The 17,221-nt window shown below is 54.6% G+C and overlaps 5 protein-coding genes across 5 annotated transcripts; 3 read left to right on the top strand and 2 right to left on the bottom strand.

Moving 5' to 3' along the window:
- Nucleotides 1–491: 491 nt before the first annotated feature.
- G647_05125 (uncharacterized protein) lies at nt 492–2,213 on the top strand (the record flags this gene model as incomplete). The annotated part of the gene is made up of 2 exons (XM_008729458.1): nt 492–1,628; nt 1,683–2,213. The coding sequence occupies 2 exons, from the start codon at nt 492–494 to the stop codon at nt 2,211–2,213; spliced, it is 1,668 nt and encodes a 555-aa protein (XP_008727680.1).
- Nucleotides 2,214–6,097: 3,884 nt separating this feature from the next.
- On the bottom strand, nt 6,098–8,523 carry G647_05124 (uncharacterized protein; the record flags this gene model as incomplete). The annotated part of the gene is made up of 8 exons (XM_008729457.1): nt 6,098–6,496; nt 6,544–6,623; nt 6,675–6,918; nt 6,973–7,227; nt 7,275–7,709; nt 7,756–8,019; nt 8,077–8,242; nt 8,336–8,523. 8 exons carry the CDS (start codon nt 8,521–8,523, stop codon nt 6,098–6,100), a joined length of 2,031 nt encoding a protein of 676 aa, XP_008727679.1.
- Nucleotides 8,524–10,244: 1,721 nt separating this feature from the next.
- On the top strand, nt 10,245–12,774 carry G647_05123 (uncharacterized protein; the record flags this gene model as incomplete). Its single annotated transcript, XM_008729456.1, has 2 exons — nt 10,245–10,295; nt 10,345–12,774. 2 exons carry the CDS (start codon nt 10,245–10,247, stop codon nt 12,772–12,774), a joined length of 2,481 nt encoding a protein of 826 aa, XP_008727678.1.
- Nucleotides 12,775–13,810: 1,036 nt separating this feature from the next.
- On the bottom strand, nt 13,811–14,804 carry G647_05122 (uncharacterized protein; the record flags this gene model as incomplete). The annotated part of the gene is made up of 3 exons (XM_008729455.1): nt 13,811–13,924; nt 14,001–14,645; nt 14,697–14,804. The coding sequence occupies 3 exons, from the start codon at nt 14,802–14,804 to the stop codon at nt 13,811–13,813; spliced, it is 867 nt and encodes a 288-aa protein (XP_008727677.1).
- Nucleotides 14,805–16,422: 1,618 nt separating this feature from the next.
- Nucleotides 16,423–17,043, top strand: G647_05121 (uncharacterized protein; the record flags this gene model as incomplete). The annotated part of the gene is made up of 2 exons (XM_008729454.1): nt 16,423–16,518; nt 16,591–17,043. The coding sequence occupies 2 exons, from the start codon at nt 16,423–16,425 to the stop codon at nt 17,041–17,043; spliced, it is 549 nt and encodes a 182-aa protein (XP_008727676.1).
- Between the last annotated feature and the right edge of the window lie 178 nt (nt 17,044–17,221).

Here is a 17,221-nt window from a genome sequence, read left to right as displayed (position 1 = left end):
AGGATTTCTTCTGCCTCGACAGTCGTCCGCATTCAAAGGTCACTGGATGCGAACGATACCACGAGACGAAGGATCTCGAGTCCGGCGAACCGAGAAGCATGCGAACTGTCAAATTAAACCGAAAGGGTAGCAAGCTGATCAATCCGGAAGGGTTTGGCCGAGGACTGTGACAGTACACACTCGAGAGAATGTTGCGCAGTAACTTGCTCACCGGAACAAGCGTGCGAGCAAAGCAGCCAACGCTGTTGTCTCGTATTCCCAAAATTAGGTATGTACACGAGCTTCAGCCTCCCATCAAAGCTCGCTAGGCTGCTGGTAGGCGAATATCTTGCTCTTGACCCCTATGGCCAGAGGCACCTTCACTCGTCGCTTTGCTTATATCTAGCTACATCTCATTTGTTCATCTTCGCCATCTTCGTCCCTTGCACACACCGTCCAATCACAATCCCTTCATCTCCCTACAAGAAAGAAAGTCAATACACATCGTCACCATGCGGAACACGAACAACCTTGGGCTTCTAGCCCTTGGTCTTGTATCCTCCATCGCAGGGGCTTCAGCAGGTCTGACGTGGCCTTCTGCCTACGACGATCTTGAAGATCTCGTCTACTTGACCAACGGATACAACGCACGAGGCTTTCCCGTGACTCTACAACCCTGCACGATAGCCAAGGAGCCCGGGCATTCGATAGCTGCAGCATTCGTCAGAACAGCTTTCCACGACATGGCGCCCTTCGACATCGCGACCGGCGTCGGAGGCACTGATGCCTCGATTGGATTTGAGCTGGATTCGAGCATCTATCCCACCAACACCGGCATTGCCTTCAACAATACTATGCATTTCTATTCGCAGTTCTTCAACAGTCGAACTTCCATGGCTGATCTTGTCAATGTTGGCTTGTACATGGCTGTGAGAGCTTGTGGTGGTCCGATTGTCCCTGTACGAGCCGGACGCGTGGACGCTACAGGACCTGGACCCGTTGGCGTCCCAGAACCCACAGACCCAATGCCAAAGATGATCGGCATATTCAGACGCATGGGCTTCAGTCCTGAAGAGATGGTCTTTGTGACTGCATGCGGCCACTCGCTCGGAGGCGTCCACTCTGCCGAACATCCCGACATTGTGCCTCCCAACAGCACCCCCCTGGATGTGCAGGACTTGGATAGCACCAACGCGACATTCGACAACGCAGTAGTTACCGAATTTCTCGACGGCACAACAAAGAACCCGCTGGTTGTGGGCGCGAACCCTGCTGCTTATTCCGACGGCCGTATTTTTGGCTTGAACAACAGGCAGACAGTGTCGGCCCTGGCTGACCCCTATGCCTTTGCAAACACTTGCTCTGGCATCTTCCAAAAGATGGTCAACACGGTCCCCCGGGCTGTAGAGCTCTCCGATATCATTACGCCTTACGAGCTCAAGCCCACCAACTTGCAGCTCAATGTGGCTGCCGACGGGCAGAACCTGGAGTTCAGTGGCGAGCTCCGCATCCACACCAACGACCTTCCATCGTCATCCATCGCCAGTGTCCAGCTCATTTACAGGGATCGCACCGGCGCATCCGACAGTGCGTACACTATCTCTGCTACCGTTGCCGGTGATGCCAACGGATTTGACGATACCTTCACTGTGAGTCTCCCACAATCACACAGCGTGACTCTAAAGCTGACAAATGCCCAATAGTTCTACAGCTTCGCCTCGACGATTCCGGCCTCTACTTCCATTTCGACCTTCACCGTCCTCGTCACGCTCACTAGCGGCGGTACACAGACCTTTGACAACTACGGCCAGGGCTACGCCATCTCCGACAAGATCTTCGCCCAAACCTCGTACTCTTCCTTGTCCGCCGTCGATGGCTCTGGCAGCCAACAACTCACCGTATTCGCTGCCGCGCGCACAGGCGAGGCCTATGAGCCAGTCAACCTATCCATGGAGCTGATCAACCCTATCACCTACAACGATTTGCCCACCGTCAGCGTGGTCCCTCAACCCATGACCAGCGTCTGTGCCGGCCAATACTATACCTTCTACTCGGCCACTTTCAGCGTCCCCGCCCCAGGTGTCAACTTTACGCACTACGACGTGTCCGCCACCTCGGATGGGGCCGTCGTCTCGGACAGCTTCAAAAGTCTCATGTCCTTGCCCGCCACAGCCGCGGCTGCCCCGTCGTGCGGTGGTGCTTGGGCCAAGCGAGCCGTCAACTTCAGTGCCTAAAGAAAAGGCGTATAGAAGGAATACGGAGGATGATTTTCGGATCCGGGGTTGTATGAGTAGGCTTGTATCTTTACTGATACCGTCTCATCTCATGTCATCTCGTCGCGTCGTATCGCGTCTCATTGCATTGCATTGCAGGTACACCGGCATTGGCCTACTTACCTATCCATCCTAGCTAGGAGCCACAGAACGACTTCAAAACATACTCTCCACCAAAATACAAAAATTGTATGGCATGGCATGGCATGGCATGGCAACGGCATCTCGGGCATTTCTGGCGCATACAAAAAACCTGCCGTGGGGATTTTACAGAACAGTACCCGGTGCTACTTACAGTGTATATATACGGTGCGTCAGCGTCAGCGTGATGGAATCAGCGGCCCCGGATATGGGTGTGATGGGATCCGATACGATAAGATCTTTCGGCGCCAGGGATATCGCCTCGGCCAACGTGTACGGGAGAAGATCCAAACGAGCAATCAAACAACTTGTTCCAAACACCTTTCGCCCTCACTTTTTATGTGAGTGGTGTTGCGTCGTTGAAAGTACAGCACTATGTGTTCTCCATTGTGCTGTTGCTGTTATTGTAGCTGCCGGGCGTGGTCAGGGCCCCTTTTGTCGATCGTTTGTCCGGGTATATTGTTTGCTCCTGTAGGGCAGGGCTTGCAGTTGGAAATTGCCGCTTCCCCTAATTGTACATATGTCAATGGGAGTTCTCTTCGGTCCTTTACGTTTCACTTGGATTTCATTGATCCGCGCTGTCAGGCTGTCCGGCCTGGCTACACATGCACGTACGTAGTTACTTGATCCCATCTTCCGCTCGACGCGAATGCGACGCAACGCGACGCAAACGCGATAGAGATGCTCACTTCGTTTTGCGCGTCCCGTCTCGAAAAGAGTGCTTCGGCATGTGTGTACCGTGTACTGTGCACGGGGTACTGTAGTCAGGTGTACTGGAATTAGTCAACGCCCTGCATCCTCTGCTCCTCTGCTCTGATCGTCACCGGGCGCGCCGAATGACGTACGCACTCATCGATCCCTTTGCTCCTCAAGTCAGCTGGCCCCCGGCGCACCTTGTTTCATCACCAGCGGGACACCGACGCTCACGGAATCCTTGAATCTGGCTATGCCGATGAACTATTCTTTCGAGGGGGAGGGCTGGCCGAGAGGACGTGCAGAGCTGTTCAACGGGATGACATTGGCTTGCCTGCTCCCATCGTGACCCCCCAAGACGGGGCTGGGACATGTTGATGATGCGAGAGGGGGCTAAGGGTGGTTCAAGGAGGATGATGACAAGTGTTGGGCGGTAAGTCCTGGGGTCGTTGGCTACTGGCCTTGAAATGGGGTGATCCTGAATTCCTCAGGAAGTTGAGCGGCTTGCACGCACACGTTTGGGGCCGGGTTTGGTTGGAACTGTCGTTCGGGGGGGAAAGGGGGCCGCCGATGTCAGATTGGCTGCCAGGAAGGCAGGCGTGCAGCCGTGCAGCCCGTGGTAAGATGTAGGATTCAACAGCAGGTGTCATACTGCGATGGGGCGTCCCGTATCTAGAGTGACTAGGTTAGCAATTGAAGGCGCGATGTTGCCGACCGTGTCCGATACGATCAGCTTGGTTGCAGGAGTCGTTGTCCTTGAGGCTGAATGGATCTAGCATGCTAAAAGAGCCATTTTGGATCTCTAGGAGAAAAGCCTGCGCAGTCGAGGTTGTAGCGAGGGACCGACCATGTCGACGCCACCGTGCGATCTGCCCATATTACAGATTCGTCGTCGACAACGTCACATTCCATCCGAGAGTCTACTGGCCTGATAGTCTCGCACCGCCAGATGTCAGGTAGACTGCTCGCTTTCAGGCTGGGGAGGCGGCAAGGTTACTGTATCTTCGTCGAAGCCCGCGTCAAGAAGGTTCCTCTATGGCTTCGAGTCGCTGGTTTCCCGAATGGTGCTTGGCAGGACGAGTTGCAAGGCAATATCATGTTTCACCTGCTTGCAGGCAGCCCCAAGGCGTCTTCGCGTCTAACCTGCAACACGGAGGAGGAGCCATAGGAATCAGGATCTCGGTGGTGGCCCATCTCATAGCCTATTCGCAACGACATGCCCGGGGGTGCTCCAGCTTCACGCAGGGGATAGAGGGTCTGGTCCAGGGGCATTTCGGAGTGAGCAAACAGAGCGAACGCTTGAAAGGCCCTTTGTGGGTGATGATAGTATCCCCTGACAGCGAGACATTGCCTAGCCCGTACGCAGCTTCCAGACAGCGGTCATTGGCAGTGCGCCTCGTGATGTCTGTCCACTTGCGGCCTTGATTAGATTTGCTACACAGCAGACTGAGAACAAGGTGGAGTCTCAAGCGGGTTGGAAACGGCCGTGTTACCTAGACAATCCGGTATTGGCGTTGGAAATGGCGCGTATGACAAGCCAGTAGGGTGAATATCTCTCCTTGGAAGTAGATCGACATCCCGCTTCGAGGGCAAATATTCTGAGAGGATCTCTTCTAGGAAGTAGTTGTCAAAGGAGCCAAAACTTATTCTCGCTGAATGCCGAGGGTGGGCACGATGGTTGTTTGGATGCCTTCGAGAAGCTCATGGCATTGCCTAGAGCTGCTTCCAGCTCTTGAAGATTGTCCAGGATGGCGGACCGATGCGTCGAGCATCTCTTTTGGTGGATCATGGACAGAATTTGAAGGCACAGCTGACGACGTTGCAGGTTTTGCTGGCGCGTCGGTGCTGTAGGTCTGCGACAACTTTTGACAGGCCGCCCAAGAGCGACAGCCGAGTGATATAGCGACGAAGATGCTGCTGAGCCTTCAGCCGAGTTGCCTCGATCTTGCTGAGGTTCAGCAAGGTCTTCGGCCGCAGCGATTGATACAATGCAGGTGACAGGGTCTGCGCAACAGCGCGTCTTGGGTTGGGGGGGGGGGGGGGGACGGTTACTTACTGTTGTCCTTCGGTTACCTCCCAGCACGTGGTTGTACGTAACAAGATCGAGCCGCTCACGAACCACGACATGCGAGAATTCTCGAAACTGAGCACACGCTGGGCTATCAGACGTTACTCTTCTCCTGTACTCTATGAGCGGATCCGGTCAGAGGCGCAATGCGAAGCCGCAGTCAGTGACATGTCTCGGTGCTGCGACGAGCCACGCTGAAGAACTCCGAGGTTAGCCTGAGCTCACAGCTTGCACAGCACCACAGCCACAGAGGAAGAAGAAGGGTATGAAATGGGTTGATTGATGAATAGCTACGATCACTAGGAGTGATCGAGGCACAGTGCTGACGGTACATGACTGTTTCTGATCAAGTTCATTCTTCGACCATGTCCTCCTGCACATTGCTTTTAATGACAACCCAGCGCAAATTCACTGACTGAAACAAAGGAAAACTTGCAGGATGATAAGGGAGTATTAGGGCAGATGTGGAATAACACATAAGGGGGGTAATAATGACGGGGCAGGGGGGTTTTCAGCACATCCATCCATCGGTGCACAACTCTGCAACAAGATGCCAAGTGCACAACCATTGCACTCCATGAGCCCAGCAGGAGAACCATCCAGGCCGAGAGAAAGAATCATTTCCAGGACAGAGACATCACCAACGACCATGATACCAACGGTGACCTGAAACTTCGCAAGATTTCCAGCGCCACAATCATGCCGAGTTAGAAGTGTTGAAGATGCATATGACTGACAGGTTCCAATGCCGGATCCTGCAGCCGGTAACGTGGTGCAACACCCAACTCATGCTCAGCACCTGGTGTGCCGCGATCGAACTGCGAACGTCGACGACGTTGCTCTTCTCGGTATGCCTGGCCTTGTCTAGGGGCGAAAAGACCTGTAGAGAGAAGAAGACGTATCAGTACATCGGTCAGGACAATGTGATAAGAATAAGTATCTCTCACGTAGAGGCAGAAGGACGACCGGCAAAGGGATCGTAGGGGCTTCTGATGTCAACCAAGAAGGGAATTCGGCGGTGGGTTGGAGAGGGGTCTTGGGGGAAATCCTTGGGCTCCATGGGCTCTGGCTTGACAATGCGAGCAGGTGGGAGATAGACACCGCGGCGGCGATTCTCTTCATGATTGAATCTGCCAGCAGGGCGCACGACGGGATTGCGTTGTTGAAAGGCAGGGGCAGGTGCGAAGGGCTGGGGGTACCAGTATTGATGGTCTGCATGGAGTGGGACGAACAGACCGACGTGTTCTGCGTTTTCAACCGAACGACGCATCTTGGATTGGTTGTCTGGGCCGGGAAATGGCTCTTCTTGACCAGCGTTGGGAAAGTTGCCAGCGAGGAAGAGCTGCAGAGTTGTGAGCCAAGAACGGTGATATGAGGTTGTGGACTTACCTTGGGGCGAAACGCAGGATGCTCAAGCATGACGGACGAATTGCGGAACTTCTGAACGAGGCAGTCTTTGCCCTGGATCGCTGAGGGATAGTTAGCAAGATGTGACAGCAAGATGCGAGGGGAGGACTCACTAGCATAGGAGACTTCGGCAACTTTGTCTGAATTGAAGCAGTTCCAGCGCTTACCAGCACGGGCAAGAACAAAGGGAATGATGGACTGAGCGTCGATGAAGTTGATGAAGGCGTAACCAACATTGCAGTTGTTGGCGAAGTCGATCCGCAGGTACATGAAGTCGTAGCGACCACGGCTAGTAACGTCGAGAAGGGTCTTCAGCATTGGCTGATCGACGCGGTTCGGGATGTTGCGAAGCATGATCTGTAGGGTGTATCAGCAGCGAACATTGGAAAGGGCAAGGGTGCATATACACACAGTGGTGCGAACATCAAGTCCAGCTTGGATGCGAGCAACGTCGACGGCATTGTGGTTCATGTTCTGAGCGACGCGACGACCACGATGCAGACCATCACGATGGATGGTATGAGCAAGGCGGGCATAGTCATCATCATCGACTGGGACTCTTGAGCGACCAGTGATGGAAAGCTGCTGAAAAGCCTCGATTTCTTCTTCATCTTCAATGGGAACACGGACATCTGGCTGGTATGGCCTAGCGTCGAGGACACAACCCTGAACAAAGTTAGCAATGACATAAGTTTGGGAAGCTTGAGGCATACCTGGATGACAGTGCCACGAACGACATCCTTGGCGACGTCAACATGATCGGCATTGTAGAACTCGACACGGATCTCTCGGACATGGGTCTGGAGAGAGGTGCAAGTGTGGAAAGCCTTGACATCGCCACATTGGTCAAGAAGACGCTTGATCTCCGCAATGACTGGATGTGCCTCGACTGGTGGTGCAGCAGCATTCGGATTGTAGTAGATGCTGAGTATCATCTGTCCTTCGTAGTCACTGGCGAGGTTTGGATCTGCACCAATCTCTCTTGCGTAGGTCTTGCCGCTGCATGGCATGAGCGTGGCAAAGGGGAGGATCGACTTGGCAACAGCGACAGCTTGCTTGGCCTCGCGGATGTCAGAGCAAGAGACAACGAAGAGGCCACTTGGGAGTTTGGTGGCATTGACACCTCGGAGACTTGGAAATCTCTCCACCTAGACAGTTAGCAGCTGAAGCCGGCGGCGATAGGTTCACACATACCGTGAAGTGTTGGCCAATGACTCGCGAGGGGAACCCGAATGGAACGCCGCTGACGAGGAAGGAGCGAGAGAAACCTTCGTCAGTGCTGAAGACACCATCGGTGATGGTGATGTCATGTACATATATACGAGCGACATTGTTGAAGGGGACTTGGTTGATATCGATGAGGCCAAATTGATGAATTCGAACGTGCTTCTCGACCTCGGCACGACGAGCTGCAGGAACGCCATTCGGGAAGAACTCGAACTTGTGGGGAGTACGAATCTGTGGATGTATTAGGATACCGTGAATAAGGCAAGATGGTGTTGCGGATGTACATACAGGTTCATCGTACTCTTCAGCAAGAATGGTGTTGCCTGCCTGGCCCTCTGCATCCTTCTTCATGAAGGTAGTTGGCAAAGTAGGAGTGAAGACTTCGGCGGTTGGGGAGAGCTGAGTTCCTTTGGTGGATGGGGCAGACAAGAAGATGTCTTCTTCAGACTCATCGCTGAGGCTGGTCAAGTCAGTAAGGCGTCCACATTGAGGGCTGGATCGACACATGTCTGGCTGATGACAGGCGCGGGTAAGCCGGTGAACTTACTTTGCAAGCGTGAGTTGACCAGGGCGAAGTGTACGGACAGGGCGGCGAGCCGAGTCAACAACACGTCCTTTGGTGCCGGAACCAGCCTCAGGAGTGAAGGCAGTGATGTTGGTCGACGGTGTGCCATGGTTGGTGGTCTCATCGACAGAGTGAGGAGAAGAACTCATGGCTGCACCATGAGGAGACATGTTGGGATCTGTCAAAAGTTGGATGTTAGTTTTCTGCGTCGAATGAGACTTGTGTAGAATGAAGTGATCGTTTGGGGGAGTGGAAGTGAACGTTGGCTGCTCACTAGTCTGTGTGCTTCGGGCATATGGGGTGCTGCGGGAGCGACAGATTTGCTATCACTGTACTAGAGCTGCGGATGGCAATGCTGGCTGAGGTTGCAGCGGCTGGAGAGTGTAGAGGCAGGGGATGGATTGTGTGGTGTTCGTTGTTCTCCTCAACTCACTTGCCTTTGGCAGACAAGTGAGCAGACGACATGAGAAAAACTTACCAGTTGAGGTGTTCGGATGTGCTGAAATGAATGAGGGATTGGTTTGCAGTAAAGAATGTATTGAGTGAGGACGAATAACAAGACGATTGGAGGGTGTGAACAACGTTGAAGGAATGTGTTGCTCGAAAGCAGTGTGAGCGTTGTTGAGAGAGGGAGAGAGAAGGGTTGGTGGGGGAAAAGAGGGAGAATTTGTAAGAAAGAGCGATGTTGTGTGCTCTTGCCAAAACGTCCACAACGGGTATGGGCCGCTTCAAACGACGCGTCCGACGATGAACTTGACGACCAAATAGTCGGCTGGGCGATGTTGGTCGGGGTAAGTGAGCGTCGATGAGCCCATAAACGAGGGGAACGTCGACGATGTCAGCATTCAAGCAGCCGCACCCACCGCATGTAGTGTGTACTCCCACATACAAAGTTGTATGCGGAGCAACACATCACAAGCCCGAAGAGCGGCAGTGACCGTACAATGGGCTTCGCATACAAGCTCAGAGTGGCAGCGTCCAGCACCCACATTGCAACTCACGTGCAGCGACATCATGGCGCGTCAAGGCGGCTGGGCGACTTCACTCGACTTCCTTCCCAGCCGCAGGCGACATCATCGTTCCGCTGGATGCAGAAGCGTCCGGAAGATTGTCCCACACGAGGGCAACGGGTGTCGTTGGCTGCATGTTAGGAACACTTCAGGATTCTCCATCTCTGGGCTGAAGAGAGAACACAGGCTCCCCAGCTCACATCCAGCCGTCAGTTCTCCCTTATTCTTCTTTTCATTTTGCTCAGCTATTTGCGACACTGGCCAACACAGTGTTCCTGCTGACGTTCTTGTGCAAAGGCAAGTCTGATATCTTTTCTCAGATCGGCTGCTTTCTGTTCACCTCACCTGCACTGACTGCAGACCTCTGGTCCTGCAACTGGCTGCTGCGCACCGCAAATGCTCTCAACCCATGTGCATTAGCAGCACGCAAGGGTCAAGAAGCTGTCGACGTTCTGGATTATTGAAAGAGATGAGCATTGTCATGGGGGAAGAGAACCTTGAAGGAGTGGGGTTGTGAGGTTGTGAGCTGCTTGTGAGAGATCGACAGCAGTTGCCGCTAGCGCCAGGGCCAAGAGGGCGCTAGCCATATGGCGTTAGCTGGATATGTGAACTTCGCCCGGATGGCATGGCTCTCACTCTCTCGTTGTTACGTTCAACTGTCACAAAAACACCCATTCCGCACCAGGGTGATAACAAACTCAGCACAACAGTACCTTATGCAAGAATGAATGTGATATTCTCTGTCTGAACCGCTCCCCTTCATTGGCATACGGGAAAGAGGCGAGCGACACCCTGATTCCGAGTCACATCAAGATCGTCTGGACGGAGGCAGACTTCTTCACTGTCTCCAGCTCTTCTCGAGGGTCAAATACACCCCGGCCATGCCTTCAATAGCGCCCTATAGGAATGACATGAATAATGTTCTCCAGCAGGTATATAGGACTTCAGTGTGTCCCAATCGTGAGCTGACTACGCTTCAAGATCGTCACTTCGTCGTCCGAAACAGATACCCTGGACCAGCTGATTCCTTACATCAAAGACTACAGCTTTGGCAATAAGACGGCCCATCTGCTCGGCCAGCTATCCGACCTCGCTGGGGAGCGCGAAACTGAAATAGAACGGCAATGCAACACCAACCATCAGGAGTTCGTCAAATCCGTCAATCAACTGCTTCGGATCCGCGAGGGGACAGTGACACTCACGAACGAGATCTTAGAATTGAATCAGTCAATCCAGGCTAGCACCGAACGACTCGTCGACCAGAAGAAAGCGTTAGTCGAGTCACGTGGCGTGCGACAGAATATCGAAGATGCCCGACATGCGCTGCAGGACTGTCTGGAAGTCCTCCGTCTCGCGAACCAAGTTCAAGAGCTCCGGGACCAGAAGAAACACTATGCAGCCCTGCGAGCGCTGGATGAACTTCAAAGTGTACATTTACAAAGCGTGACCCAGTATCAGTTGAGCGAACTGATCCAGAAGTCGGTCCCGGCAACCCAGAAGTCGATTGCTGAAGCAGTCATGGCCGACCTGAACACCTGGCTCTTCCGGGTTCGCGAGATGTCTCAGTATCTGGGAGAGCTTTCTTTCTATCACACGGATCTACGGAAGCAACGACTGAAGGAGAGATCCGAAAAGAACCCGTACCTGGCCAATTTCAAGCTGAACTCGGCAATTGAGCTCGTGGCCGACGAGCACGAAGAATTCGACCTTCTGAAGAGCGAGGATCTCGAGGTTGACTTTACACCTCTATTTGAAGCGCTACACATCTATCGCTCGCTCGGGCAGATGGAGAAATTCAAGACGGACTATGCGGCGAGCCGTCGGGCACAACGCGATCTGCTCCTCCAAAACTCCATCTCCCTTGTCGACGAAGAGATGGGAGACCTGCACACCCTGCTCGAGGACATCGCCGGTTTTGCCATCATGGAACGCGCCACAATGAAGAAGGTGCCTGATCTCCGTTCCACCACGGACGTGGAAGAACTGTGGGATTCGCTCTGCCAGACCGCCATCTCCCTCATGTCCAGAGCGCTGTCAGCGGTCGACAACGCAGAGCACCTCTTGAAGATCAAGAACCTGATCTCTCTCTTCATCCAAACGATGAACAAGTTCAACTTCAACACCGCGGCCATGTCCAACTTTGTCCTCGTGCTGTTCGACAAGTATGCCGAGCTCCTCAAGCAACGCTTCAGCGAGGACTTTATCGAAATCGTCAGTACCGACGACTACATGCCCATGCCGATCCAGAACGCCGAAGAGTTCGAAAAAGTGGTCAACGTCTCGTGGTACATGCCAGATCGACCGGCCCATGAAATGACCTTCCCGACAGTCTTCCCCTTCTCGCAAATGTATCCCCTCTGCTGCATCGACATCCGCAACTTCCTCAACCAATTCTACTTCTTCTCCGCGCAGGATGACAACGCGCCCTCCCCACTGTCCCAAAAGATCGACTCCCAACTGCTCACGTCGCTGGACGACCTCCTCACCACGAAAGTCTGCGCCAGCCTGGTCTCGAAACTCTCCTCCCAATACCTGGGCCAGATTGTCCAAATCCTCATCAACCTCTCCCACTTCACCACGGCATGCCACGAACTCGAGTCCCTGCTGGCCAGCGCACGGTCCTCGTCCTCGTCCTCCTCGCAGACCAGCACCCTCAACGGCACCTCCTCCGCCGCCACCACCACGGGGCCGTCCATCTCGCTCAAAGCCACCGCCCAGTTCAGCACGCACCAGAAAACGGCCGAAAACCGCATCTTCGAACTGGTCAACAGCAAGGTCTCGGACCTCATCGAGACGGCCGAATACGACTGGCTCTCGCGCGACCCTCCGACCGAACCGTCCAACTACATCCTCACGCTGACGCGGTACCTCGCCAACATCATCAACTCGGTGCTCCTGTCGCTCCCTTCGTCGCTCAAGGACCTCATGCTCTTCAACGCCATCTCCCACACGGCCAGCAGCATCCTGTCGCTCCCCTTGTCCGACAGCGTCGACAGGATCACCACCGCCACGATCGCCCAGATGGACATGGACATCTCGCACTTCCGCTCCTACGTGGAGACGCTGCCCAACAACGTCGTCCTGCTCGAAAGCCTCGACGAACTCGTCCAGACCATCGCGCTGATGCGCACCGACCAGCCCGACGAGTTCTACGACATCAGCCTGCGCAACAAAAAGTACCGCAACGTCGACCCGCTCAAGGGCCCCATGCTGCTCGAGAAGGTCGTCCACGTGGACATGGGCCGGTCGCCCACCAGTGCCGGCGGCGGCGGCGGCGGCAGTGGACCGAACGGGAGTGGCCAGGGCGCGCAGGGTGCCGGGCTGGGATACAGTGGGAGCACCGGGTCGAGAACAGGAGGCACAACAACGTTTGGGGCCCTGCGCGATAGATACATGCACGGTGGGCGGTAAAAAGGCGCTTTTCCACCACGGGACGACGGGGACGGTACCGTGCTGCTGGTGTTGTCTCTTTTTGGGCTTGATGTTTGGAAGTTTTAAAAAGGTCGCGAGGGCGTCATCGCGCGCAGTCACTTCTAAAATGGACCTGTACTTCATCCCTTCCCATTATTATGTACTGATTTCTTTCATGCGACCAATCATCGATAACTAAAATGCTAGAGCTCGGCTCTGTCATAGCAGCGCTGTTGCTGAAGGTGTGAGTGGGTGGATGGCTGCCGAGTTCGGCCGGTATCAACGCACCAACCCACGCGACCCGCTACGTAAAGTTTCGGATGAGATAGAAAGGGGCCGTGCGAACTTCCGGGAAACGATTTTCTAATAGTATCCTGCTGCTTTGGGGCTGCGTGCCCAACGACCTTGGCCGGGGTGAGCTGGGATCATGCACCGCCACGGTGGTGTTTGGGGCAAGACTGGGACCTCATTCAAACATTGCTCGCATCGACCGACTCCTCGAGGACGGTGACAAAACTGAAGTGCGGGTGCAGTGGAGCATAAAACCAAAAGGTTGGGGGGGTATCATAGAACCAAAGCTATCTCATTTTGTTGCGATTGCGTTCGTAACGATGTTGTGCTGACGACTCCGCCTCCGAACATTGACATGATGACTGACATGACGATGCTTCTTGCTTTGCTGTTTCGGATATCTGTCTTTGTTCTGGGATCACAATATACAAATCAATTCCATCGGGAAGTGGCACTACGCTCTTGGTAGAGGGGACAATGAGGGATCGACTGGCGTTTCCGCGTCTTCCGGCGATGTACCAGCGGTATCGGGACTCTGCTCCAAGTACATGTTCGGAGAGCTAGGCGGCTCTGGAGCAAGAACTTTAGGGACGATCGGTCGGAAGGGTTTGGGGTGATGAATGACGGGTGCTTGAACATCGAATCTCAGTGGAGTGGAAGCCGGAGCCATGAAGTTGGGTGGAGGAGTTGCAGGAGTCGGTGAGCGCGAGCGGGAGGCTCTTTGCGCGAAGGCTGGGCCCGGCCACTAGCCAGGACCGTAGCCCTGCTCATTGACCTGCTGATCTCTTCCTGCGGTGCCGGGTCTGGGACCGCCATATCCTTGACTCTGCGGTCTCTGGGCTGGCAGATTCGAGTACATCTAAGCGAGATTCGTCAGGTCATGGTGTCCACGGCGAAAAAACAACAACGAAGAGATCATCGGATGTCTCGCTTACCTGCTGTGCTCCAGTGCCGCCGAATTGCCCTTGCGCGTAGGGGTTGTACATGTCGCCGCCACCAAACATTTGCGGGGGCTGTCCGTAGCCCTGGTTGGGATCATGCTGCCCATCGCCGCCCATGTGAGCCGGGTACATTTGAGGCCTTCCGTACTGGGTGTCGGGAGGGCCCATTGTGCCTGGCTGCAAGCCATAGTCAGGAGGAGGCATCTGGGGTTGAGGTTGCTGTTGCTGGACTTGGGTGGCGGCGGCTTGGCCACTGGTATTTGGTCGTTTTGACGAGCTCCCATGGCCGGCACTGTCTTCCCTAGGGACAATATCGATGAGGAAGTCGAACATGTCGCTCTTGGCGAGGGCCGCAGCAATGTCACTGCGCTGCAGGGTCCTCCTCTTGTTGTCCTCGGCGTGGATCCAGGCGCGCATGGTGAGTTCCGTGATGAAAATATCGCAGCCTTTCGCGAAGAGGATGGGAGCCTCGGCCGAGATCATCTTGACCTCTGGATCGGCCTTCATCACCTTCTTGATACGGGCGAGAGGAAGCTGATGGATTTTGAAATCGTGGGTATCGGTTTCGAGATGGTTGATGGTTTGTTGCCAGTACGTCGCCAGGATTTCTCGCGATGGGCCCGTCAAGCCTTGGTTGATCTGAAACGAGTGTAAGCGAAGAGCGCAAGAGGGATATCCCCGATGACTTACATTGGACCATAATCCCGAGTACAGTTCTGTGTGAGGCACATATCCTTGGGCGGAGAGCTGTGTTCCTCTGTCAGCGCCTTCTGCACCAAGTACTTGCGGTGGACCCATGATAGTATATCCGATTTGTCTTCCATTACCCTCCTCTTCCCAAACTCTGGGGTCCGGTGTTCATCTTAGGATGGAGAAATTGGAGTACTCACGGCAGCGCTTGCTCCATAATGACCACCGTGGGACAGATCGTACACTGGGGCGGGTGCTTTCTGCTGCTGATCCATGACGGCGGAGGCCGGCAAGTGGTGCGGCCTCGTCAAGTTGACGGGTAACGCAGGGTCGAGGGTGGCGGAGAAGAAACAAGCTCAGAATCGATCGCAGCAAGAGCAGGCAGTTGCTGAAGATGCGCCGGCGTTGAGGTGGGGGAAAGCGTTGACAGACAGCGACGGTGGTTATAGCTGTCGCGTTCTTCAACCTGCACTTGAACTCGGAGTGTGCGCCGTCGGGGATGCGGCGCAGTGTCGAGGGAAGAGGGCGGTCAGTACAAGTTGGCGCAGTAGACAAGAGACGGCAGCAGCCTTGAAAAGCTGGGAAAAGCAGGCTGGGAATGTGATGATGAGAGGAGAGTCGGTGAGTGAAGTACGTAGGTAGGTTGATGAAGCACCCGAAGCACCAGAAGCACGGCGTGAGCGAGAACCTTGGAAGCGTGCGTGGGCGAGGGTTGCAGTCATTCTGCGGGGGTCGTCCACGCTTTCAGCTCGCCTAGCTTGACCCGTCCGTGCTGCCAGCAGAACAAGAACCATCCCGAGACACACAAACACATTCATCACATCTTTGCCGTCTCCTCTGGTGATGGATTGCAATCTCGATGCATCTATCCAAAACGCTCATGTCAACAATGGACAACCAATCGGACTCGCCACTGATGGCCGTGCCTTCGGCCTCGAGGCGGCCAGTGACAACAAAGCGTTGGTTTGCCTGTGCCAACATCCAATACGTATTCATCAACACTGCTTTCTATTTGTCTCCCGCCGTCCACATGATGACCATGACGCGAGCTGCGGCCAGGCACGCGCGACAGAGGATTCGCCAGCGCCTCTTCCACGTCTGTCGTGGTTAAATCCGTGAACAAATCCAAGCGGCCGTACGCTGGGAAGGCTGCGTTTCCCACACCACGGCTCCTGCAAATCCTCTGCATCAATCCGACCTTATGTACTTTGTGCCTGATGATCCATTCGGTTCCTCTTCGCTTGACGTCAAGCTCCCGAAACATTCAGAACCGCTTCAGTCGAGTAACTCGTACTGCTGCAAGGATCGGTCCCGAAAACATGGAGGGATCAGCCTCACGTTGGGCCGCCATCATTGATGCGTTGTCAAGCCGTGAGGGCCAGCAACCACACAGTAAGGGGAGGGGACGGTCAACGCCAGCCACTCCAGCCACCAGGCCACCCAAGCCACACCGCAATCACGTGATGCCACAAGCCACCTACGCACTTGAACTAGCAGGGTGCGAGAGGTGCGTGAGTATCTCGTACGGAGTACACAGTAATTACTGTGTATGCGATTCAACCCAATCGATCACCATTGGGGTTCGGCCATTGCTGTCGATCAGCACCGGACGACCACGACGACAGCGGTCTGCTCCTTGCGTTTGTTCTTGTACATAGCGATAGTGTTGTTTCGTTTTGTTTACAACTCCTGGTTCACCGGCTACGCCCTCACCTGGGCCTCAACCATGGACTCACACATCGTGACCACGACTCTCCAAGCCGCCGCCCTCTCAGCAATCTCCAACCTGGCAGCTCAAGCTATCAAAGCATATCGGGAAGGGGTGAGAGCGCGCATTCATACCCCAACTGCCTCATCCGTCTTGGAGACCTGAACTCACCTGGTTTCCCAACAGACATCCTTCTCCGTCAGGCTCGTGCCGCTGGCACAATTCGTCATCTTCACTCTGATATCCTGCCCGCCCAACATTCTCTGGCAAGAATACCTCGAGTACAAGTTCCCCGGCCAGACGCTCGCTCCCTCGTCGTCCACGGACACCATCTACGAGAAACGGCTCGACATACCCAATACTTTGCGCAAGCTGCTGTTCGACCAAACGCTGGGCGCTTTTGTCAACACACTTGCGTTCGTCGCCGCCATGGCCGCCTTTAAAGGAAAGCCAGCGAGGGCGGTGCAGAGAGAGGTGGAGAGGGATGTTCTCCCGCTCATGATCAACAGCTGGAAGGTCTGGCCGTTTGTTGCGATTATGAATTTCACTCTGGTGCCCGTGAACAGGAGGGTCATTGTGGGGGCTGTTGTCGGACTCTTCTGGGGTATCTATCTGAGCATGTTCGCCGCGGTGGATTGAAAAGAAGCCCAGGGGCAAGTAAGGGGCAGAACAAGAGCTGGAAGCACGTCTCATGCCGAAGAAAGGTGCGACCCGAAGCATACTGTACACGGTACTGTACGACGTCTCAGCGTCATCATTCCAACTGCAACGGCGCCGGGAAGGGAAAAAGAAGGGACAAAGCCAGTCGATGCATATC

This window comes from Cladophialophora carrionii (assembly GCF_000365165.1).
Source record: "Cladophialophora carrionii CBS 160.54 unplaced genomic scaffold supercont1.4, whole genome shotgun sequence".
Lineage (NCBI taxonomy): Eukaryota > Fungi > Ascomycota > Eurotiomycetes > Chaetothyriales > Herpotrichiellaceae > Cladophialophora > Cladophialophora carrionii.
Note: the sequence above shows the minus strand (reverse complement) of the source record. Positions and strands in the feature narration are given on the sequence as shown.